This window comes from Capricornis sumatraensis, chromosome 8, assembly GCF_032405125.1.
Source record: "Capricornis sumatraensis isolate serow.1 chromosome 8, serow.2, whole genome shotgun sequence".
Taxonomy (NCBI): Eukaryota; Metazoa; Chordata; class Mammalia; order Artiodactyla; family Bovidae; genus Capricornis; species Capricornis sumatraensis.
In genome coordinates, this window is record NC_091076.1 from 31,695,559 (window position 1) to 31,723,031 (window position 27,473).

The following is a 27,473-nucleotide window of genomic DNA, read 5'->3' on the forward strand; positions in this document are numbered from 1 at the left end:
GCAGGAGGAGAAGGGGACAACAGAGGATGAGATGGATGGATGGTCACTGACTCGATGGACATGAGGTTGGGTAAACTCTGGGAGTTGGCTATAGACAGGGAGGCCTGTCCTGCAGCAGTTTGTGGGGTTGAAGAAAGTTGGACACAACTGAGCGACTGACCTGAATTGAACTGAAGTACCCTAATGTTCTTAGCATATCCTATTCTCTCTTTCTTCCCTAAGTCCTTGGGTATTGTAAATATATATGATTGCTATATCTTCTTGATATAGTGACAGCTTTATCATTATATCATCATATATATTTATTTTTATCTCTTGTTATCATTTTTGGCTTGAGATCAGTCTGTCCTAAGTATGGCTACACCCATTTTCTTTTGGTTATCACTTGCTTGGAGTATTACATTGTACCCCATTCACTTGGATCCTGTGTGTGTCTTTATAGCTGAAATGAGTGTCTTGAGTCAGCATATTGCTGGGTCTTGTTTTTTTAATTCATCCAGCCACTCTGTGCCTTTTGATTGATGAGTTCAATTTGATCACATTTAGGGTTACTCTGTTTCTGTTGTGTTACATTAATTTGTTTGGTTTACTTTGTAGAGTCCATATGTAAGTGAAAATACACAGTATTTGTCTTTCTCTATATGATTTATCTCACTTAGCATAATACCCTTCAAGTTCTTTGTTGCAAATGGAAAGATTTCCTTCTTTTTTGTGGCTGAAGAGTATACCATTGTATATATATACTATATAGAAGAGTTATACCATTGTGTGTGTGTGTCTGTGTGTGTATATAGCATATCTTCTTTATCCATTCATATGTTGATGGATACTTAGGTTGCTTCCATATCTTGGCTATTAAAAATAATGCCATTATGAACATTGGGATGCATGTATCTTTTCAAAAGAGTGATTTCTTTTTCTTTTGATATATATGTGTGGGATTATTTCGTGGCTCTCTATTCTGATCCATTGATCTATATATTTGTTTCTGTCCCAGTAACATATCGTTTTGATTACTGTTCCTTTGTAGCATAGTCTGAAATCAGGGAACTTTATTCTTCCTGCTCTTCTTTCTCAACATTGTTTTGGGTTTTCTATGTAGAGGATCATGTCATCTGCAGTGAGAGTTTTACTTCTTCTTTTCCTATTTGGATTCCTTTTATTTCTTTTTCTGCTCTGATTGCTGTGGCAAAAACTTCCAGAATTATGTTGAATAGTAGCGGTGAAAGTGGGCACTCTTGTCTTGTTCCTGACTTTAGGGGAAATGCTTTCAATTTTTCACCATTGAGGATAATGTTTGCTGCGAGGCTTGCATTCCTATACACTAATAATGAGATAGTAGAAAAAGAAATTAAGGAAACAATTCCATTCACCATTGCAACAAAAAGAATAAAATACTTAGGACTATATCTACCTAAAGAAACTAAAGACCTATATATAGAAAACTATAAAACACTGATGAAAGAAATCAAAGAGGACACTAATAGATGGAGAAATATACCATGTTCATGGATCAGCAGAATCAATACAGTGAAAGTAAGTATACTACCCAAAGCAATCTACAGATTCAATGCAATCCCTATCAAGCTACCAGTGGTATTTTTCACAGAACTAGAACAAATAATTTCACAATTTGTATGGAAATATAAAAAACCTCGAATAGCCAAAGCAATCTTGAGAAAGAAGAATGGAACTGGAGGAATCAACTTGCCTGATTTCAGGCTCTACTACAAAGCCACAGTCATCAAGACAGTTATGGTACTGGCATAAAGACAGAAATGTAGATCAATGGAGCAAAATAGAAAGCCCAGAGATAAATCCATGTGCCTATGGACACCTTATCTTTGACAAAGGAGGCAAGAATATACAATGGATTAAAGGCAATCTTTTAACAAGTGGTGCTGGGGAAACTGGTCAACCACTTGTAAAAGAATGAAACTAGATCACTTTCTAACACCATTCACAAAAATAAACTCAAAATGGATTAAAGATCTAAACCTAAGACCAGAAACTATAAAATTCCTAGAGGAAAACATAGGCAAAACACTCTCCGACATAAATCACAGCAGAATCCTCTATGATCCACCTCCCAGAATTCTGGAAATAAAAGCAAAAATAAACAAATGGGATCTAATTAAAATTAAAAGCTTCTGCACAACAAAGGGAACTATAAGCAAGGTGAAAAGACAGCCTTCAGAATGGGATAAAATAATAGCAAATGAAGCAACTGACAAACAACTAATCTCAAAAATATACAAGCAACTCCTGCAGCTCAATTCCAGAAAAATAAACAACCCAATCAAAAAATGGGCCAAAGACCTAATTAGACATTTCTCCAAAGAAGACATACGGATGACTAACAAACACATGAAAAGATGCTCAACATCACTCATTATCAGAGAAATGCAAATCAAGACCACAATGAGGTACCACTTCACACCAGTCAGAATGGCTGCGATCCAAAAGTCTGCAAGCAATAAATGCTGGAGAGGGTGTGGAGAAAAGGGAACCCTCTTATATTGTTGGTGGGAATGCAAACTAGTACGGCCACTATGGAGAACAGTATGGAGATTCCTTAAAAAACTGGAAATAGAACTGCCTTATGACCCAGCAATCCCACTGCTGGGCATATACACCAAGGAAACTAGAATTGAAAGAGACATGTGTACCCCAATGTTCATCGCAGCACTGTTTATAATAGCCAGGACATGGAAGCAACCTAGATGTCCATCAGCAGATGAATGGATAAGAAAGCTGTGGTACGTATACACAATGGAGTATTACTCAGCCATCAAAAAGAATACATTTGAATCAGTTCTAATGAGGTGGATGAAACGAGCGGGTTATACAGAGTGAAGTAAGCCAGAAAGAAAAACACCAATATAGTATACTAACACATATACATGGAATTTAGAAAGATGGTAACAATAACCCTGTATGTGAGATAGCAAAAGAGACGCAGATGTACAGAATAGACTTTTGGACTCTGTGGGAGAGGGAGAGGGCAGCATGATTTGGGAGAATGGCATTGAAACATGTATAATATCATATAAGAAACGAATCGCCAGTCTAGGTTCGATGCAGGATACAGGATGCTTGGGGCTGGTCCACTGGGATAACCCAGAGGGATGGTATGGGGAGGGAGGCGGGAGTGGGGTTCAGGATTGGGAACTCATGTACACCCATGGAGGATTCATGCTGATGTATGGCAAAGCCAAAACAGTATTGTAAAGTAAAAAATATATTTTTTTTAAAAAAAGAAAATCAAAATGTAGACAAAAAAAAAGAATAAAGTCAAGTCTCCATACAGAGACTTGTACATGAAAAAAAAATTATTTTATTGAAGTATAGCTGATTTACAATGTTATGTTAATTTCTGCTGCATGGCAAAGTTTAAATTATATACATATATACATTCTTTTTTATATTCATTTTCACAGGATATTGATATGGCATGAGTCCCTGTGTTACACAGTAGGGCCTTGATGTATATCCATTCTATATATAATAATTTGCATCTGCTGATCCCAAACTCCCAATCCACCCTTCCCCATACCTGATCCCTCCTGGCAACCACTCTATGTCTATGTGTTTGTTTCTGTTTGGTACATAAATTCATTTGTGTCACATTTTATATTTCACATATAAGACATAGCATTTGGCATCTGTCTTTTTCTTTCTGACTCACCTTACTTAGTATGATAATCTCTAGGTCCATTATTTCATTGTTTTTCACAGCTGAGGACTATTCCACTGTATATATGAATCACATCTTCTTTATCCATTCACCAAAAGATGAACATTTAGATTGTTTCCACATCTTGCAATTGTGAATAGTGTCCCTTTGAACATACAGATGTATATATCTTTTTGAACTACAGTTTTTCCTGAATATGTGCCCAGGAGTGGGATTGCTGCATCATATGGCAACTCTATTTTTAGTTTTTTGAGGAACCTCAATAAAGTTTTGGAGAAGGCAACGGCACCCTACTCCAGTACTCTTGCCTGGAAAATCCATGGACGGAGGAGCCTGGTAGGCTCCTCCATGGGGTCACTAAGAGTTGGACACGACTGAGTGATTTCACTTTCACTTTTTACTTTCATGCATTGGAGAAGGAAATGGTAACCCACTCCAGTGTTCTTGCCTGGAGAATCCCAAGGACAGGCGAGCCTGGTGGGCTGCCGTCTATGTGGTCACACAGAGTCAGACATGACTGAAGTGACTTAGCAGCAGCAGCAGCAATAAAGTTTTCCATGGTGGATACACCAATTTACATTAGGGAAGGCACTCTTGCCTTGTTCCCAATCTTAGAAGAAAAACATTCATTTTTTTCACCATTAAGAATGATGTTAGCTATAGGCTTTTAAAAGTTCTCCTTTGTTAGTTTAGGTAAGTTCTCTGCTATTCTTACTTTTAAGAGTTTCTAATCACAAACAAAATGTTTGCTGAATGTTGTCAAATGCTTCTGTGGCAACAATCTAAGGTATCATGTAGTTTTCTTTCAGTTCAGTTCAGTCGCTCAGTCGTGTCCGACTCTTTGCAACCCCATGAATCGCAGCACGCCAGGCCTCCCTGTCCATCACCAACTCCCGGAGTTCACTCAGACTCATGTCCATCGAGTCAGTGATGCCATCCAGCCATCTCATCCTCTGTTGTCCCCTTCTCCTCCTGCCCCCAATCCCTCCCAGCATCAAAGTCTTTTCCAATGAGTCAACTCTTCGCATGAGCTGGCCAAAGTATTGGAGTTTCAGCTTTAGCATCATTCCTTCCAAAGAAATCCCAGGGCTGATCTCCTTCAGAATGGACTGGTTGGATCTCTTTGCAGTCCAAGGGACTCTCAGGAGTCTTCTCCAATACCACAGTTCAAAAGCATCAATTCTTCGGCGCTCAGCTTTCTTCATAGTCCAATTCTCACATCCATAGATGACCACTGGAAAAACCATAGCCTTGACTGGCTGGACCTTAGTCGGCAAAGTAATGTCTCTGCTTTTCAATATGCTATCTAGGTTGGTCATAACTTTTCTTCAAGGAGTAAGCATCTTTTAATTTCATGGCTGCAGTCACCATCTGCAGTGATTTTGGAGCCCAAAAAAATAAAGTCTGACACTGTTTCCACTGTTTCCCCATCTATTTCCCATGAAGTGATGGGACCAGATGCCATGATCTTCGTTTTCTGAATGTTGAGCTTTAAGCCTAATTTTCACTCTCCACTTTCACTTTCATCAACAGGCTTTTTGACATTGACTAGATTTTTATTTTTTTTTACTGTTGAATGAGTCTTGTACTCCCAAGAGGGACCTAATCTTGATCATGATATATTCTCTTTTTTCTGTAGTCATGGATTTGAGATGCTAATATTTTATCAAAGTGTTTTCTATATTCTTAAGTTATAATTATCACTGATAAAGAAGGACATAATATTATGATTAATTTTCTATTACTACTGAAACAACACAAATTTAGTGACAATAAAAATGTATTATTTTATAATTTTACAGGCTGGAAGACTTATCTAGGTTTCATTTGACTAAAATCAAGATGTCAACAGGGCTGTTCTCCTCTCTAGAGTCCCTTGGAGAGGGAAAATCCATTTGCTGCTTATTCAGGTTGTTGGCAGAATTTAGCTCCTTGTGGTTCTTAAGACTGAGGTCACCTATTTCCTTGTTGTCTATCGACTAAAAGTCATCTTCATCTTCTAGAGGCCACCAGCATTTCTTGGCTCACAGCCCGGTTTCTTCATTTTCAAAAGCAGCAACAGTGGGTTGAGTCTTTCTCATGCTTTAAGTATTTCCAGCCTTTTCTCCACTGATGCAGCTCTCTGACTGCAACTAGGAAATGTTCTCTGTTTTTAAGGACTCATGATTAGATTGGGCCCACCAGGTTAACCCAGGATAATCTCATCAACGGAGAATCCATAACCTCAATTACATCTGCAAAGATCTTTTTACTATGTATGACAATACACTTACTGCTTTCAGGAATCAGGGCATGGCTTTCTTTGGGAGGCCATTAGTCTGTCGTGAAAAAGGCAGATTCTCCAAGGAGACATCCTAATCCTACGTATGTCTGCTCTTAAGAACAGAACTTCAAAATACATGAAGGAAAAAAAAAAAATACATGAAGGAGAACTGACAGATCCAAATACACACACACACACACACACACACACATATATATATAAATCAACACGTATGGTTGAAGACATCATTATTCCTCTCTCAGTAATGGCTGAGGGTCTGACACAACTGAGTGACTTTTCATGCATTGGAGAAGGAAATGGCAACCCACTCCAGTGTTCTTGCCTGGAGAACCCCAGGGATGGGGGAGCCTGGTGGGCTGCCGTCTATGGGTTCACACTGAGATGGACATGACTGAAGCAACTTAGCAGCAGCAGCAGCAGCAGTAATGGATAAAATAGGCAGAAAATTCTCAAGAAGAGAGACAATCTAAACATTATTAGTCAACTTGATTTAATATTTATAAAACAATTTCCTAAATTCATCTCATATGCTCTTAGAATATTAAGACAGGCCATATTCTGGACAATAAAATGAATTCTAGTAGATATGAAAGAACAGCAATCACACAAACTAAACTCTCAGATGAGAATAGGATTAAACTAGAAATCAATAACAAGAAAATAACTTCTGAGACATCTGCAAATGTTTAGGAATTTGAAAAAACATTTCTAAATTACCCATGGTCAAGGGAGAAGGATTAAGGGGAAATTTTTACATATTCAGAAGTAAATAAAAATTAAAATGTAACATATCAAAATCTGTACAGGATTACCTTGGTGGTACAGTGGATAGGAATCAGCCTACCAATGCAAAGGGACACAAGTCCGATCCCTAGTCCAGGAAGACTCCACATACTGTGGAGCAACTAAAGCCCATACGCCACAGCTACTGAAGCCCACACACCTACAGCCTATGTTTCACAACAAGAGATGTCACACAATGAGAAGTCCTTACACCACAATGAAGAGTAGCCCCCACTCACTGCAACTAGCGAAAGCCGGTGGGCAGCAGTGAAGACCCAGCACAACCAAAAATAAATAAATGAATGACAAAATCTGTGCGATGCCACTGAGGCAGTGCTTAGAGGTAAATACAATAAATGCTATGATGGAAAGAAAAAAGACTTAAAATCAGTAACCCAAGTTTCTACTTTAGCAAACTAGAAACAAAAGAAAAAATGAAACTCAAAGCAAACAAAAGAGTCCATATTATAGATAACCAATGGGAATCTGCTGTATGGCTAAGAAAACTCAAAGAGGGGCTCTGTTATCAACCTAGAGGGGTGGGGTGGGAAGGGAGATGGGCGGGAAGTTCAAAAGGGAGGTTATGGTACTGGCACAAAGACAGAAACATAGATCAATGGAACAAAACAGAAAGTCCAGAGATAAATCCATGCACCTATGGACACCTTATCTTTGAAAAAGCAGGCAACAATATACAATGGAGAAAAGACAATCTCTTTAACAAGTGGCATTGGGTAAACTGGTCAACCACTTGTAAAAGAATGAAACTAGATCACTTTCTAACACCATTCACAAAAATTAACTCAAAATAGATTAAAGATCTAAATGTAAGAACAGAAACTATCAGACTCTTAGAGGAAAACATAGGCAAAGCACTCTCTGACATAAATCACAGCAGGATCCTCTATGACCCACCTCCCAGAGTAATGGAAATAAAAGCAAAAATAAACAAATGGGACCTAATTAAACTTAAAAAGACAGCCTTTACAATGGGAGAAAATAATAGCAAATGAAGCAATGGACAAAGAATTAATCTCAAAAATATACAAGCAACTCCTGCAGCTCAATTCCAGAAAAATAAGCGACCCAACCAAAAAAACGGGCCAAAGAATTAAACAGGCATTTCTCCAAAGAAGACATACAGATGGCTAACAAACACATGAAAAGCTGCTCAGCATAACTCATTATCAGAGAAATGCAAATCAAAACCACAATGAGGTACCATCTCACTCCAGTCAGAATGGCTGCTATCAAAAAGTCTATAAACAATAAATGCTGGAGAGAGTGCAGAGAAAAAGGAACCCTCTTACACTGTTGGTGGGAATGCAAACTAGTACAGCCACTATGGAGAACAGTGTGGAGATTTCTTAAAAAACTGGAAATAGAACTGCCATATGACCCAGCTTGAAAGAGACACATGTACCCCAATGTTCATCACAGCACTGTTTACAATAGCCAAGACATGGATGCAACCTAGATGTCCACCAGCAGACAAATGGATAAGAAAGCTGTGGTACATATACACAATGGAATATTACTCAGCTATTAAAAAGAATGCATTTGAATCAGTTCTAATGAGGTGGATGAAACTGGAGCCTATTATACAGAGCAAAGTAAGTCAGAATGAAAAACACCAATACAGTATACTAATGCATATATATGGAATTTAGAAAGATGGTAACAATGACCCTATATGTGAGACAGCAAAAGAGACACAGATGTAAAGAATAACTTTTGGACTCTGTGGGAGAAAGTGAGGGTGGGATGATTTGAGAGACTAGCACTGAAACATGTATATTATCATATGTGAAATAGATCGCCAGTCCAGGTTCAATGCATGAGACAGGGCACTCAGAACTGGTGCACCGGGATGACCCTAAGGGATTGATGGGGAGGGAAGTGAGAGGGAGGGTCAGGATGGGGAACACATGTACACCCATCGCTGATTCATATGAATGTATGGCAAAAACCACCACAATACTGTAAAGTAATTAGCCTTTAATTCAAATAAATTGAAAAAAATTAAAAAATTTTTTTAAATCAGCTTTAAAAAAAAAGGGAGGGGATACATGTATACCTATGGCTGATTCACGTTGAGGTTTGACAGAAAACAACAAAATTCTATAAAGCAATTATCCTTCAATTTAAAAAAATAAAATTTTAAAAAAGCAAACAAAAGAAGCAAAATATAAAGATTTGAGTAGAAAGCTATGAAACTTGACAACAAAAGCAGTAATCAAAGAAATCTTCCAGTTCTTTTGACAATGTCAATGGAATTGATCTATCTCTAGCCAGCTGAACAGAAAGGGGAAAAAATTACAAATTATGAAAAGCAGGGATAAAAGAGGAAATATAAACACTGGTCCCACAAGCATTAAAAGGATAACTAAAAATAAACAACTTTGTCCATAAATTCAACAACTTAATGCTACAGACTAAGTCCTTAAAAGACAAAAGCTATCAACAATCACTGAAGAAGAGATAACTTGAAGGACATATATCTATGAATAAAATTGACTTTATAATTAACAACCTTCCAAGAAAACTTGAGGCTCAGGTGTGTTTATAGTTGTATTCTACCAAATACATAGGAAGAAATAACACCAATTCTACACAGCTTCCTCCAAGTAACAGAAGAGGACAGAATATTTTCAACCCATTTATGAGGTCAGCATTATCATAACACCAAAACCAGATAATGACATTATCAGAAAAGGAAACTGTAGACCAATATCCTTCATGAAAATCTTGGGAATTTTAAATTGCAAATATTACAGTTTGTTAGTTATAGAAACACTATTTGGTTCAAAAAATTTATTGGAGTATAGTAGATTTACAATGTTGTGTTAGTTTCAGGTGTAAAGTGAATCAGTTATACATATACATATATGTATGTATGTTATACATACATATATCATATGTATACATATATCCACTCCTTCTTAAATCTTTTCCCATATATGCCCTTCAGAGTATACAGTAGAGTTCCCTGTGCTATACAGAGGGTCCTTATTAGTTATCTATTTTATATATAGTAATGCATATAAGGGAGACGGCAATGACAACCCACTCCAATACTCTTGCCTGGAAAATCCCATGGATGGAGGAGCCTGGTAGGCTGCAGCCCATGGGGTCGCAAAGAGTCGGACACGACTGAACAACTTCACTTTCACTTTTCACTTTCGTGCACTGGAGAAGGATATGGCAACCCACTCCAGTGTTCTTGCCTTGAGAATCCCAGGAACAGAGGAGCCTGGTGGGCTGCCATCTATGGGGTCGCACAGAGTCGGACACGACTGAAGCAATTTAGCAGCAGCAGCAGCAGCAGCAGCAGCAGTACATATATCTCAATCCCAATCTCCCAATTTATCCCTCCTCCATTACTCCCTGGTAACTAAAACCTTGTTCTCTACATTTGTAACTCTATTTTTGTTTTGTAGGTAAGTTCATTTGTAGCCCCCTCTTTTTTAAGATTTCGCATAAAGGCACTATCATATGATACTTTTCTGTCTCTAACTTACTTTACTCAATATGACAATCTCTAAGTCCCTAAATGTCAATCTACAGAGGAATGAGTAAAGAAGATATGGTACATATATACAATGCAATATTACTCAGCCATAAAAAGAATGGAATAATGCCATTTGTAGCAACACGGCTGGAACTAGATTTTAATAGCTTTTTAAAAGTCCGTTTCTATCTAAAAGTCCCTATCAGTCTGTCTTTCCTGAACTTTTTTTTAATATAAATGTATTTATTTTAATTGGAGGTTAATTACTTTACAATATTGTATTGGTTTTGCCATACATCAACATGAATGAACTTTTAATGAGCAGTTTTGCTCCTGGTTTTAAGCTACATTTCCCTGCTTTTGTGTATGCCAAGAAATTTTATTACTGGCTGTTGGACACTGTGACTGCTACACTGTTAGAGGCCTGACATTGTTGTCTCTTTTAAAGTGCAGTAAAAAAATTTTGGCAGGCATTTTGATTACCAGCAAATCAAATGGATATTGTTTAGAGCAGATCTAAAGGCAATTTTAATAGCCTTTAATCTAGGGCTTATTTATCCCTATAGCTAGGTGTGACCTTTCCAGAATTTTTACTAAAGGCCCCGTGTGTCCAACAAAGCCTATCTTCTAATATGGCTAGTTAGAACTTGAATATTTTCCAGATCCATGTGAGTTCTTAGAACGATTCCGCTAAAAGCTCCCTAGTAGTACTCTGCCCAGCCTTGGGGAGCTTCACTCTACTTGTGTGCCTCTTAGGTATCAGCAACATACTCAAGCAGACCCCACACAGATTTCCAGAGGTCTTTCTCTGGAGAGCTCTCTCCTTTGGGTACTCTTCCCTCAAAATTGCCACCACCTCTATCTCAAAAAAAAAAAAAATCCAGTCTCTCCTCAGCTCCACAAGACCACCATGCTTTGCTTAGGTTCCTCCTGCTATATGACAGCTAGAATATGCCTCCAGGCAGAATATGAGGGCAATTATAATGCTCTATTATTCCCTACTTTCACAGCTCCACACTGACTGTTGTCCAGCATCTAAGAATGGATATTTCATATGTTTTTTCTGGTTTTCTAGCTATTTATGGCAAGATGACACAGCTAACACCTGTACACTGTCATGGTCAGAAGTAGATACATCCATGCTTCATATATGGTTCGACACTATTATAAAAACTGCCCACATGTTAAGATATGACAGGAGCTGTAAAATATAAAAAGGGAAACTTTATCATCCCAGTCAATATTTTGCAGGTAAAATAAAAATATAAATACATTTCAGAGTTTGACAATTTTTTAAGTTTTAAAGAATGGACTGGAAGAACCAGGAGAGCTGCTAATGTTTTCAATGTCCATAATATGTTCTTACTCCTAAAGGAAACAGGCCAAATCTTCTATATAGTTATGTATTATATTCGGTTAGGTAGGCGTCCCTGGTGGTTCAGATGGTAAAGAATCTGCTTGCAGTGTGGGAGATCTGGATTTGATCTCTGGGTCGGGAAGATTCCCCTGGAGAAATAAATGGCAACCCCCTCCGGTATTTTTGTCTAGAGAATAACATGGACAGAGGAGCCTGGCGGGCTACAGTGCATGGGGTCACAAAGAGTCACACTAATAGTATTTGATTTTCCTTTCTGACACTGTTGTTTACTATAATAAATTAAATAGATTCAATTCAGTTATCAAGTGGTTTCTTCTTTCTTCCCATGATTGTCTGAAGGTTTTTTATATAAGATACAGATCAAAAATTGGAAAGGCCAAACTCAAAATCTTGTTTAAAAGGACTGTACAGACACTCTTATCTTTTGATACACAAAGAACAAACTCATAAAAAGGCTTCCTAGTGTAAGCTGACACTGTCATCTCAATCAGACACCAATCCATCCGTATCAGAGGACTGAGGCACAATTCCAAAGATTAAATTTCAGAGTAGAAGCAGATAACTTCATGGAAGCACACTGATAACCCTAGATATAGCAGGACATTACCTATGCCAGATTGAATGAACTGATGAGGTCAACCTAATCATGCTTATTCATTTTGGAATTTTATTGGTACTCTTTTTAATATTCTATTTTCTAATGGGCATATGAGAAAACCCATTCTCTTTTTTACTTTTCTCTAATTCTTCACTTCAGTTCAGTTGCTCAGTCGCATCCGACTCTTTGTGACCCCATGAATTGCAGCACACCAGGCCTCCCTGTCCATCATCAACTCCCAGAGTTCACTCAAACTCATGTCCATCGAGTTGCTGATGCCATCCAGCCATCTCATCCTCTGTCGTCCCTTTCTCCTCCTGCCCCCAATCCCTCCCAGCATCACAGTCTTTTCCAATGAGTCAACTCTTCGCATGAGGTGGCCAAAGTACTGGAGTTTCAGCTTTAGCATCACTCCACTGATCTCAGTTCAGTTCAGTCGCTCAGTCGTGTCCGACTCTGCAACCCCATGAATCGCAGCACGCCAGGCCTCCCTGTCCATCACCATCTCCCAGAGTTCACTCAGACTCACATCCATCGAGTCCGTGATGCCATCCAGCCATCTCATCCTCTGTCGTCCCCTTCTCCTCCTGCCCCAAATCCCTCCCAGCATCAGAGTCTTTTCCAATGAGTCAACTCTTCGCATGAGGTGGCCAAAGTACTGGAGCTTCAGCTTTAGCATCATTCCTTCCAAATTCTTACCTTGTGAAAAACATCTCTTTGTATCTTGTTTTCACTATCCCTCAGAATTCAGGTACAAATACTTTTTACTGAGTCTTTATGTCCCATGACAATGCAGTCATTTGCATGAGCTTAAATAAAAATCTGTCCTTTCACTGGGATATAACTGGAAAAATTTATTGCATAATCAAAGCCATACCTAATGGATGATATTTGAGAATAAATTTCATTTAGTACGATATGGCAAGCCCCCAGTCCCCACTAAGGACACAGATAAAATTGGTATTTGGACCAATGCCTATGAGGCTTCCTAGGCAAACTGTCTCAAGTCCACTGTTGTACACTGTTCCAGCATTACAAATAGTAAGAAAGCCACTGACTTGAAAGAAAAGGAGAGAGGAATTTGTCCACATTTGTAAGTGTAGAGGTAAAACCTGGCATAAATGAATTTAATTTGTAAATAATAGTGATAAAAAGACCTCTGGGATAATAGACTGCTAAAAATAAAATTCTAGACTCTCTACAAACTTTTGTGATGGAATCTAATTTAAGTGGCCTGAGCAGTTGTCTAATATGATCCGACTCTAGATTTGCTAGAACCTTATGTGTGTTAAGTGACTTTTAACTACACCGATGTAAGTTAATGAAGCCACATGATGCAAAATCCCAATGAGACCAATCTCACTCTATAGAAGTTATTTATGATCCCAAGAGGAGACTTACATTACTCAAAACTTAGCAATAAGGCAAAAGATAATATCATGGTAACACACTATTTAACAAGCACACCTAAGGGTCATCTGACTCTTAAGGAAATGTACCTCTCTTTGAATTATTAGGGTCAGACTATGTAAAGTTAGATGGTGACTCATAGATAACTAATAAAAGTGGAAATAATTTTTGTCCAATAGAAATGTACATGATTTTTTATAAAAAAGATAACTCCAAAAGGATGTCTTCATTGTCATATAGTATATTAACAAGGTAACATACTAGGTTTGTATCCAACTTAACAATGTGATTTCAGCATTTCTTTGTTGCTTTGACTATAGGCATGTTGAGTTCTTACTTCTTTTAAGTGTCGTTCTGCTTATTTCATTAATGTGCTAAATAACATTATAATCTGCTCACTATAAGCATGAGGATTGCATTTTTATACTTTTGAGATTTTTTGAGATTGAAGCTTTTGAACTGTGGTGCTGGAGTAGACTCCTGAAAGTCCCTTGGACTGCAAGGATATCAAATCAGTCAATCTTAAAGGAAATCAACCCTTAATATTCATTGGAAGGACTGATGCTGAAGCTGAAGCTCCAATACTTTGGACAGCTGATGCAAAGAGATGACTCACTGGAAAAGACGCTGGTTGTGGGAAAGATTGAGGGCAGGAGAAGGGGGCGACAGAGGATGAGATGGTTGGATGACATCACCGACTCAATGGACATGAGTTTGAGCAACCTCTAGGAGGTGGTGAAGGACAGGAAAGCCTGGTGTGCTGCAGCCCATGAGGTCACAAAAAGTCGGGTATGACTTAGTGACTGAACAACTTTTGAGACTTATACTTTCACAAAAGGATATAAAAATGCTCCACAGAAATGTTGGCTTTACTAGTAAAATAAGAACTCAACTGATCTTCCAGGGACAATTTGCAGAACTTCTGTATCTCTTTTTATTTCATTATTCAGTTCAGTTTAGTCGCTCAGTCATGTCCAACTCTTTGTGACCCTATGGACTGCAGCACACCAGGCTTCCCTGTCCATCACTAACTCCCACAGGTTGTTCAAACTCATGTCCATTGAGTCGGTAATACCATCCAATCATTTCATCCTCTGTCATCCCTTTCTCCTCCTGCCTTCAATCTTTCCCAGCATCTGGGTCTTAATGAGTCAGTTCTTTGTACCAAGTGGCCAAAGTATTGGAGTTTCAGCTTCATCATCAGTCCTTGCAATGAATATTCATGACTACTGGAAAAACCACACATGACTACTAGAACAACCATTATAGATCACACTAATTTTCACAAGCAATCTCAAGAATAATAACTATACCAACAAATTTAAGTTGTGCCCAACTCCTTGCAACCCCATGGACTGCAGCCTGCCAGGCTCCTCTGTCCATGGGATTTTCTAGGCGAGAATACTGGAGTGGGTTGCCATTTCCTTCTCGAGGGGATCTTCCTGACCCAGGGATTAAACTTGAGTCTCCTGCACTGCAGGCAGACTCTTTACCACTGAATCACCAAGCAAGCCCCTGAATAGATCAGCTGATCTTCCAGGGACAATTCCCAGAACTTCTATATCTGTTTTTATTTCCCTATAGATAAAACTATTTAATTTTCACAAGTAATCTCAAGAATAACTTCACTGTCAAATAATCAACTCACCACCACCATCAATTCATAACTATAACCAACCAACAAAGAGCACCCAGAAAAACCTTCGCAAATCAAAGAATTTCTTTGCTCTGAAAAATTATCCAAGCTTACGAACCTTTTAAATAATGTGCCAACCCACTTTGACTACTTCTGACCACACAGGATGCAAGCAAAGAAAGCTCTACAAACAAACCTAAAAATAAATCCCCCTAGATAAATATATTTGAAGTCAAGGTTTCAGAATACTCTTCAGTAACCAGACTAAAGGCATAACTAAACACTGCAAACACACTACCCAGATAAAACAAAACTACTAATCCTAAAACATACAGATAACATTACTAAAATAACATACCCAATCCCATCGCTTATGGTAAGTAAGACTTTTACAAACCATACATTACACAACAAATATTTTAACAGCCTTCTCATTTGGAATACATATTTGTCAAAACATTACCTATGGCTATCAGGGCTTCCATAGGCAGCACTAGTGGTAAAGAACCCATCTGCTGAAGCAGGAGATTTAAGAGATGTGGGTTTGAACCCTGGGTCGGGAAGATCCCCTGAGGAGGAAATGGCAAGCCACACCAGTATTCTTGCCTGAGGGACTTTCATGGAAGTCCAGTCATTGAATCTGCTTGCCAATGCATAGTATTCTTGACTGAAAAATCCCATTGGCAGAGGAGCCTGGAGGGCTACAGTCCAGAGGGTCACAAAGAGTCAGATACAAATGAAGCGACTTAGCACATGGCTAATTAAACCAATACAATTAAACCAACAATGGAGCCTCTCTAGTCTGTATATTTCTGTTTATTCCTATATGATGAGACATATGCAGAGCCTACATACACATAGAAACCTGGAATATCAGATGTATCCCTTTATTTCTCACATGGAAACAGCATTTGTAGGCTACGTACTCATATGAAAATAAGTATTCTGAGTTGATACAATCATTACAAATCAATGTTCAGCTATCCCTTCAGTAACACATCTTAAAAGAAAGAATTTCAAATGGATAAGTATCTCTTTATGTAAGTCTTTACTTTTCACTTTCAAAATGAAAAAGGATCAAATCGGTCTTCAGGATTAACATCAAATGTAAATAAATTCCATTCCACCTAGTACACAATCAAAAGTCCCTGAAGATTTATTTTCCTAATTATACAACTTCCTGATAGGAGAGCCATTACCACAGCTGATCTCTAACTATTGTAGCTCTGCTACCATAGGTGCTAGCAATTTGAGTGCCTGCTGTCTGTCCTGCTCAGATGTTTGTTGTCAAAATCAGACTGAAAATGAGTATATCTGATAGGTGAAACCTAGGTCACATGGATTCCCTGTAGACATGATAACCTGGAAAATGTAAGTTGCTTTTTCTTTACCTATGTTCAGAAGGCAGGCTTGACTTTTATCACATGTAAATCTGACTTTCTATTCAGGATAATTCTAAATTCTCTAACTTATTATTGAAACACTGCCAAGAATCAAACTCAGGTCTCCCACATTGCAGGCAGATTCTTTACCATCTGAGCCACTAGGGAAGCCCTAAGTTCAAGAAATTATTGGATTAAAAGGAAGTAAATGACAAGAATAAGTTTAAAGCTTGTTTTCAGAACTTCCAGCAGCAATTAGACTGACTACATTACTGGAATAACATTCCTGCGAATTCTAACCATACTCATGCTACCAAACTGGGATGAAATTGTGTGCACACCTGCCTATCCTCATCTAAAGGCTTTATCTCCAGGAGCAGCACATGACCTCATACAGAAAAGGGAGTTCAAGGCAGGTTTCTTGAAGTGGAGAACATGTCTTACCGGAGCATGTGAAAACCATTTGCCTGCATTCAGAGTCGACAGGAAATCCCAATCAAATAAGGATGGGTGTGTCAAAGAGGCATTTGGCAGGACCTCCTTGATATTGGTTGTTCTTCTCAGGTCAGAGTCATGCATGAGAAAAGGCACATGATCATAACTGCAGGCAGAGGGGGAGAAGAGCAGAAGAGGTGGATAGACTGAATTCAGCCACCCTGACAAACAGGGTTCTCAGAAAGCCTATCAAGCTCACAAGTCTTACTAGGTTCCTTACTCCCTCCCTTATCTTAGCAAAGGATTAAGAACAGGAATTTATACTTTGATATGAAAATTTTTCTGCCCAAGGAAGCAATCTTTTGTAATGTACAATAAGCCTATTGTGCTGTGCTTAGTTGCTCAGTCATGTCTGACTCTTTGTGAACCCATGGACTGGATCCTGCCAGGCTCCTCTGTCTAGGGGGATTCTCCAGGCAAGAATATTGGAGTGACTTGCCATGCCCTCCTCCAGGGGATCTTCCTGACCCAGGGATCGAACCTGGGTTTCCTGCACTGCAGGCTGACTACCATCTGAGCTACAAGGAAAGCTCCATTAAGTCTATTAGCTATGGTGAAAGAGTAACCTTCCTACCAAGGGAATTTATATATCTAGAAAACAATAGGTAGAGTAGTCATCTGAGAGTAAGGTAAGTGAGAAGTGAATGTGGCAAGGTCCTGAAGTCCCTAGGACCATACTAAACAGGCACGTACACAATCCTCCTATGTTTTTTCTGACTCATTTCCCAATTGGCAACTGCCCTGAGTAATTCTGGTCCTAGATTCTCATATCAGGTGGCATCATCAGAAAAGTTTATTATCTGAAAACTTCTGTTACAGCTATTTGCCTTGAAGAATATGTTTTTATGAAAATCTCTCTTTTTTTATGATTAAAATATACATGATGAGAACTCTGTAACGATCATTAAGGAGTAACAGGATTGAGACCTAGTCCCCTGCCCATAAACAACTCGAAAACTGGACAAAACTAGAGAATTAACTTTTGTAGGAAGTGGACAATGGGGAGCACAGTACAATTATTTCTGAGAAAAGGCAAACAAATGAAATAGGCTTTACCATTACCCAAGCTTCCTTCTTGCAGGTAAATACTGGAATTTGGCATGGGACAAGGTGGGCATGCATGATAAGTCGACTCAAGTTGGGTCTCACTCTCTGCAACCCTATGAACTATAGCCCAGCAGGCTCCTCTGTCCATGGGATTCTCTAGGCAAAAATACTAGAATGGGTCGCCATGCCCGCCTCCAGGGGATCTTCCTGACTCAGGGATCAAACCTGAGCTCGTACATCTCCTGCATTGTCAGGCGGGTTCTTTACCACTAGCACCACCAGGGAAGCCCATGGAGCAAGGAGGGGAGCATCTAAAAAGTATCCAGCCACTTACTGAAATGAGAAGAAGATAAGATTAAGGAGAGGTCAAGAAAGCTAGAGTCCCATAGGGAATGGAGGTATGCAAAAAGAAAGCATTCTGGAGAAATATGTACAAGGATCCCTTGAAGTATGGCTAAATATCAATTTGTAAATGTACAGAGTAAAACTCTTATGAAGCTTGTCAAGAATAACTTCCAAGGAAAGGAAAATAACGAGAAAGTCCTAAGACAATTTACAGAGCTCACAAAGGGATGTAATTCATTCAAGCTCTATCAGTGGCATGACCTCAGTAATAACAAAGATACATCTTTGAGATGGGAATAATTTAGAACTAGAATTACTTTAGAATCTCCATAAAAGAACTTAAAAACAATCCTCCAAAGGATCAAACTAATCTTCAAGTAACTTAATTGTCTGCTAGAACAAGCACAAAATTCTTTAATGGAATACAAAAAAATATACCACCCAGAATGGTAAAGTCACAATGTCTGGCTTATAACCAAACTTTACCAGACATGTAATGAAGTATAAAAATGGGCTGGTGCTCTGAGATGACCCAGAGGGATGGTATGGGGAGGGAGGTGGGAGAGGGGTTCAGGATTGGGAACACGTGTACACCCATGGCAGATTCATGTTGATGTATGGCAAAACCAATACAATATTGTAAAGTAATTAGCCTTAAATAAATTTTTAAAAAATGTAACCATAACCTAGAGAAATTACTCAGTAAAGACAAACTTGGAAATGACAGAGGTGACAGAATTCATAAACAAGAATATTAAATCATGATAAAAAATAAAACGATGTATGTAATAGATGGAAAGGAACACATGAACATATGAAGACATAACTCTAAGAGTCAAAAAAGAAATAAATGGAAATTCTAGAGATAAAAAAATAACTGAAATGAAAATTTCACTAAATGAATTTAACAGCATATTTAATATTACAGATGATGTAAAGATCAATGAATTTGGAGGTGCAGCAGTAGAATCTATCCAAATGAACTGTAAGACAATATCAAGCAGTATTATATACATGCAGTTGCAGTCCTAAAAAGAGGGAAGGAACAGAAAAAAATCTGAGGAAGTAATAGTAAAAATTTCAAAAATTTATAAAAGTTAGGCATCAACAGATCCAACAACACTGATGAATACCAAGAAAAGTAAATATAGGAGTGCACATACCGCTATGTGCATGTGTATGACTGGTGAAAAATTGGTGAGGAAAAGAAAATTGTAAAAGTAGCCACAGGGAAAGAAAATACATATTTAGATAGAAATAAAGATAAGTATATAGCAGACTTTTCAACAAAAAATATGAGATATGAAAAACAATGAAACAATGTATTTTAAATGGTGAAGGAAGAAAACAACTATTAACTTAAAATTCATCAAAAATGAAAGGAAGAAGAGATGATGCTGGAAAGATGACAGAGTACAAAGCATCAGGAATCTGTCTCCCCACCTAGACAACAACTGCATTCAAAGACTGTCTAATGTAATTCTCTTGGAAGTTTGGAGTACATGAAAGGCGTTCAACTTCCATGGGAAAACTCAGATGTAAACTGGGGTTAATTTCAGTCAATTCCAACTCTTAGCATAATAGCAGCTACTCATTACCCACCCCTATTCACATGGCAAACAACTGTGGACAGGTTCCTGGAGTAACTTGCACAGCAGCTGGTGAGTGCCAAGGTGGCAAAAAAAATCCTCTATTCCAAATATAGGGTTTCTCTGCTCTGGTCACTGGTTACTTCTTGTCACAAAAGAGCAGAGATAAGACTGTTGTTGCACCTTCTTCCGCTGTTGCAAAGCCCTAGCCCTCTAACAGAAGTGACTTTCATAAGATTTAAAGGGCAGCACCCTTTTCAATGCTCATTTATGTTCCTCCTTTTCTCCTATTGTAAATCAGCCATTAAACAGTAGCTTTATATTAAAGAGCTCTATATTAAAAACTTAAAATATTAAAAATATCTGTACATACAAATGGAGAAAGCAATGGCAACCCATTCCAGTACTCTTGCCTGGAAAATCCCATGGACAGAGGAGCCTGGTAGGCTGCAGTCCATGGGGTCGCAAAGAGTCAGACATGACTGAGTGACTTCACTTTCACTTTTCACTTCCATGCACTGGAGAAGGAAATGGCAACACTCCAGTGTTCTTGCCTGGAGAATCCCAGGGACGGGGGAGCCTGGTGGGTTGCCATCTATGGGGCTGCACAGTGTCAGACATGACTGAAGTGACTTACAGCCGTAGCAGCAGCAGGGCATACAAAGAGAAATTAGAAAGTGACCATACATGGCCAAGGGAAGATCAGAAAAACCTAAAAAAATACTCAAGTTTACACCTCAGGCTGATCCATGGCACAGAGACATCTAATAAAAATTAAAACAACAACAACAAAACCCAGCAAACCCAAAGGAAGGGGGAGAATCTCATTTCCAGTATTACCATACTACTCATCTCAAATGCCCAGTTTTTAACCAAAAAAAAAAAAAAATCACAAGACTGACAAAAACAAAGTATGGTCCATTCAAAGAAAAAAAATCAACAAGAACTGTCCCTGAAAAAAAGCTAATGGTAGATATACTAGATAAAAACTTTAAAACAATCATATTAAAGACACTGAAAGAACTAAAGAAAGATGTGGATAAACTCAACAAAATAATGCATGAATAAAATGGAAATATTAATAGAGATTTCTTAAAACAGAAAAATAAACCAAAAAGTTATAGAGTTAAAAAGTACAACTGAAATGAAAAACTGACTACAGGGATTCAAAGGCAGATTTAAACAGGCAAAAGGAAGACTCACTGAACTAAAAGATAAGACAATCCAATTTATTGAATATGAGAATAAAAAAAGATTATGTAAGAGCTAACAGACTCTAAAGGATACCCCAACATCAAAGCCAGATAAACATACTACAAGAAAATAAAATTATATACAATATCCCTCAAAAACCTCAATAAAATAGCAAATAGAACTCAGCATTGTATTAAAAAGGATTATATGTGAGATTTAGTCCCCAAATCCAAGAATGTTATTGAAATCCATCAATGTAATAAACCACATTAAAAGAATGAAAGAGAAAAAAACACACAATGTTTCAAGTGATATGGAAAAGGAATTTGACAACATTCAACAGCCTTTAATGATAAACATTCTCATCTAGCTAAAAATAGAAAGAAACTACACCAAAGTAATAAAAGACATATATGAAAAAGCCATGGCAAACATTATCACCATGGTGATGACAAAAAGCTTTTCCTCTAAAATTAAGAACAAGGTTAGGAAGTGTGCTTCTGGCACTTCTACTCAAAGTGACGCTAAAAGTTCTAGCCAGAGCAATTGAGCAACACAGAGAAATAAAATGGATCCAGGTTAGAATGGAAGAAGCTAAAATTACTTCTGTTTTCATATGGTATTACCTTATATGCTCCCTTCATAGATCATGGTCTTGTCATTGGTGAAGGGGCCTGCATAATTTCAATGAAGCTATGAGCCATATGATGCCATGCCACCCAAGACAAATGAATCACTGTCGACAGTTCTGACAAAATGCAGTCCACTGAGAAGGGAATGGCAAACCACATCAATATTCTTGCCTCAAGAACCCCATGAACATTAACAGTATGAAAAGGCAAAACGATATGACACTGCAGATGAGCCCCACTGGAGAAGAGCAGAGGGCAGTTACTAATAGCTCCAGAAAGAATGAAGCTCCTGGGTTAAAGTGGAAAGGATGCTCAGTTGTGGATGTGTCTGGAGGTGAAAATAAAGTCTGATGCTGCAAAGAATAATGCAGCATAGGAACCTGGAATGTTAGGTCCATGAATCACGGTAAATTGGACGTGGTCAAACAGGAAATGGCAAGAGTGAACACTGACATCTTAGGAATCAGTGAACTAAAATGGACAGGAATGGGCAAATTTAATTCAGACGACCATGATATTTACCACTCTGGGCAAGAATACCTTAGAAGAAATGGAGTAGCCCTCACAGTCAAGAAAAGAGTCCGAAATGCAGTACTTGGGGGCAATCTCAAAAACAACAGAATGATCTCAGTTCATTTCCAAGGCAAACCATTCAGTATCACAGTAATCCAAGTCTACGCCCCAACACTAACGCCAAAAGACCTAAAGTTGACCAGTTCTATGAAGACCTTCATGACCTTCTAAAACTAACATCAAAAAAAGATGTCCTTTTCATCACAAGAGATTAGAATGCAAAAATAGGAAGTCAAGGGACACATGGAATAACAGGCAAGTTTTGCTTTGGAATACAAATTGAAGCAGGACAAAGGCTAACAGAGTTTTGCCAAGAGAACACTCTGGTCATAGTAAAACCCTCCTCCAACAACACAAAAGATGACTACACAAAGACATTACCTACAGGTCAATACTAAAATCAGATTGCTTATATTCTTTGCACACAAAGATAGAGAAGCTTTATACACTCAGCGCAAACAAGACCTGGAGCTGACTGTGGATCAGATTATCAGCTCCTTATTGAAAACTTCAGGCTTAAACTGAAGAAAGAAGGGAAAACCTCTAGGCCATTCAGGTATGACCTAAATCAAATCCCTTATGACTGACTATACAGTGGAGGTGATGAACAGATTCAAGGGATTAGATCTGGTAGACAGAGTGCCTGAAGAACTATGGACAGAGGTTTGTAACACTGTACAGGAGGCAGAGACTAAAACCATACCAAAATAAAGAAATGCAAGAAGGCAAAGTGGTTGTCTGAGGAGGCTTTACAAATAACTGAGAAAAGAAGAGAAGTGAAAAGCAAGGTAGGAAGGGGAAGATAAACCCAACTGAATGCAGAGTTCAAGAAAATAGCAAGAAGAGATAAGAAGGTCTTCTTTATGAACAAGGAGAAGAACTGTAGAGAAACACAACAGAATGGGAAAGATTAGAGATCTCATCAAGAAAATTGGAGATACCAAGGGAACATTTCATGCAAAGAGAGTAAAGTTGCTCAGTCGTGCCCAACTCTTTGTGACCCCATGGACAGTAGCCTGCACCAAGCTCCTCCGTCCATGGGATTTTCAAGGCAAGAGTACTGGAGTGGGTTGCCATTTCCTTCTCCAGGGAATTTCCCAACCCAGGGATCAAACCCAGGTCTCTAGCATTGTAGACAGATGCTTTACTGTCTGACCCACCAGGGAAGTCCAATATTTCATGCAAGGACGAGCACAATAAAGAAGAGAAATGTAAGCACCTTACGGAAGCAGAAGAGATTAAGAAGAGGTGGCAAGAATACACAGAAGAACTATACAAAAAAAGATCTTAATGACCGGGATAACTATGATGGTTTCAGACATTCTGGAGTGTGAAGTCAAGTGTGTCTTAGGAAGCATCACTATGAACAAAGCTAGCGGAGGTGATGGAATTCCAGTTGAGCTGTTTCAAATCCTAAAAGATGATGCTGTGAAAGTGCTGCACTCAATACGCCAGCAAAATTTGGAAAACTCAGCAGTGGCCACAGGACTGGAAAAGGTCAGTTTTCATTCCAAACTCAAAGAAAAGCAGTGTCAAAGAATGTTCAGACTACCCGAAAAATTGTACTTATTTTGCGTGCTAGTAAGGTTATGCTCAAAATCCTTCAAACTAAGCTTCAGCAGTACATGAACCAAGAACTTCCAGATGTACAAGGTGAGTTTATAAAAGGCAGAGGAACCAGAGATCAAATTGCCAACATTTGTTGGATCATAAAGAAAGCAAGGCAATTCCAGAAAAACATCTGCTTCATTGAAAAAGCCTTTGACTGTGTGGATCACAACAAATTGTGAAAAATTCTTAAGAGATGGGAATATCAGGCCATCTTACCTGTGGCCTGAGAAACTTGTATGTGGATCAAGAAGCAACAGTTTGAACCTTATATAGAACAACTGACTGGTTCAAAATTGGGAAAAGAATAAGACAAGGCTATATACTGGCACCCTGTTTCGCTTATATGCAGAGTATATCATGCAAAATGCAGAGCTGGATGAATCACAAGCTGGAATCAAGACTGCTGCAAAAAATATCAACAACCTCAGATGTAAAGATGATACCACCCTTATGGCAGAAAGCAAAGAGGAACTAAAGAGCCTCTTGATGAAGATGAAAGAGGAGAGTGAAAAAGCTGGCTTAAAACTCAACATTCAAAAACCAAGATCATGGCATCTGGGCCCATCACTTCATGGCAAATAGAAGGGGAAAAGTGGAAACGGTGGCAGATTTTATTTTCTTGGCCTCCAAAATCACTGCGGACAGTGACTTCAGCCAAGAAATTAAAAGATGCTTGCCCCTGGAAGGAAACCTATAACAAAGCAGAGACATTACTTTGCTGACAAAGGTCTGTATAGTCAAAGCTATGGTTTTTCCAGTAGTCAAGTACAGATGTGAGAGTTGAACCATAAAGAAGTTTGACTGCCAAAGAATTGATGTTTTCAAACTACAGTGCTAGAGAAGACTCTTGAGAGTCCCTTTGATTGTAAGAAAATCAAACCAGTCAATCCTAAAGGAAATCAACCCTGAATACTGACAGGAAGGACTAATGCTGAAGCTGAAACTCCAATACTTTGGCCACTTGATACAAAAAGCCAACTCACTGGAAAAAACCCTAATGCTGGGAAAGACTGAAGGCAAAAAGAGAAGAGGGCAGCAGAGATGAGACGATTAGATACCATCACAGACTCAATGCACATGAATTTGAGCAAATTCTGGGAGATAGTAAAGGATAGGGAAGCCTGGTGAGCTGCTGTCCTCAGGGTCACAAAGAATCAGACATGACAATGACTGAACAACAAAAACTCTTACATGCAGAAAAGCCTAAAATTTCCATAACAAAAAGAAACAGAATAAATAAATTTTACAAAACAGCAATACCAAGGAAACAGCCAAAAATCAGCTGCATTTCTATACACTAAGAATGAAGAATCTTTGTACAGGTTCATGAAGTAACTTGCAAAGCATGTTAAGACTCAGGGTGTCAAAGAGAGATCCTATACTCCAAACATAAGAAATCTCCACTCTGATCACTAATTACAGAAATTACAAAAACAATCTCATTTAAAATGGCATCAGAAAGAATAAAATACATAAAAGAATGAACTTAAACAAAGGAGGCCAAAGATTCATGCAATGAAAATGAGAAAATATTTCTGAAAGAAGTGGAGGAAGACAGATAAATGTAAACACATCTTATGTTTATGGATTGAAAAAATTAACAATGTTAATATGTTACTATTAACCAAAGCAATGAGAAGATTCACACAATTCCTATCAAAATCTCAGTGATTTCCCCCTAGTTTTATTGAAATATACTTTACATACAGCACTGTAAAAGATTAAGGCATACAACATAATTATTTGACTTACATCCATCACAATATGATTATACTAGGTTTAGTGAACATCCATCATCTCATTCAGATACAATATTGATGATGTTGTTGTTTAGTCACTAAATCATGTTCAACTCTTTTGCAACCCCATGGACTATAGCCCGCCAGGCTCCTCTCAGTCCATAGTTTCCTAGGCAAGAATACTGGAGTGGGTGATCATTTCCTTCTCCTGGGGATCTTCCCAACCCAAGGATCAAACCCACGTCTCCTGCATTGGCAGGTGGCTTCTTTATCACTGAGCCGTCGAAGAAACACTAGATACAACATTAAGAAAATAAAAAAATATTTTCCTTAATTATCTTTAGCATGTTACATATTACATCCCTATATTTATTTGTCTTGTAACTGAAAGACTGTACTTCATCTCGTTTCACCAATTTCACCCCTCCTGTCTCTGAGTCACAAATCTAGTCACTGTCTCGAGTCACAAATCTGACCTCCTTTTCTATGAGTTTGTTTGGTTTTTGTTTGCTTGCTTGCTTTTGAAGTATAATTGAAGAATAACTGAACTACAACTATATTAATTCCTGGTGCACTACACGGTAATTTGATATTTCTGAACATTTAACAATGATCACCATTAAGCCTAGTTGTCACCTGTCACCAAAGATATTACATGATTATATTCCCCACACTGTGCATTTCATATCTGTGATTCATTTTGTAACTGAAAGCTTGTACCTCTTAAGGTCTTTCACCCATTTCTCACCTCTCCACAAATCTCGTCCCTTCTGGCAACCATCTGTTTGTTCTCTGCATCTATAACTAACTCTGTTTCTATTGGTTATGATTGTTCATTTGTTTTAGGTTTGACATATAAATGAAATTTTACAGTACTTGTCATTCTCTGACTTATTTCACTTGGCATAATGTCTCTAGGTACAAACGTGTTGTCACAAACGGCTAGTTTCATTCTGTTTATGGCTGAGAAATACTGCATATTTACATACATTATTTCTTCTTTATCCAATCACCTATTGATGGGTACTTAGGTTGCTTCCTTATCTTGAATGTTGTACATAATGCTACTATAGTGAACACAGTGGGGTATATATCTTTTCAAACTGGTGTTTTCATTTTCTTCAGATATACAACTAGAAGTGGAATTGCTAGAATATACAGTATTTATATGTTTAATTTATTTAGGAACTTCCATATTGTTCTCCACAGTGCCTATACCAATTTACATTCTCATCAATAGTACACAAGAGATCCTTTCTCTCCACATCCTTGCCAATATTTATAATTTGTTATCTTTTTGTTAATAGCCATTCTGACATGTGTGAGGGGATATCTCATTGTGGTTTTGATTTGCATTTCCCTATTGATTAGTGATATAGAGCATCTTTCCATATGTCTGTTGGCCACATGAATGTCTCCTTTAAAAAAATGTCTATTCAGGTCTTTGGCCATTTTTTAATTGGTTGTTTCTTTGATGCTGACTTGTATGAGTTCTTTATATACTTTAAGATATTAATCACTTGTCAGATATGTCATTTGCAAATATCTTCTCCCATTCAGTACACAGCT

At 38.1% G+C, this 27,473-nt stretch overlaps 1 protein-coding gene across 1 annotated transcript in view; it reads right to left on the reverse strand.

The window, feature by feature from the left end:
- LOC138083519 (glycerophosphodiester phosphodiesterase domain-containing protein 4-like) overlaps positions 1 to 27,473 on the reverse strand; it is a 128,573-nt gene that overhangs the window by 40,858 nt on the left and 60,242 nt on the right. The window contains exon 10 of the mRNA XM_068977379.1: positions 17,130 to 17,280. Within this exon, the coding sequence (XP_068833480.1) occupies positions 17,130 to 17,280 (151 nt within the window). The remainder of the gene's footprint in view (positions 1 to 17,129; positions 17,281 to 27,473) is intronic.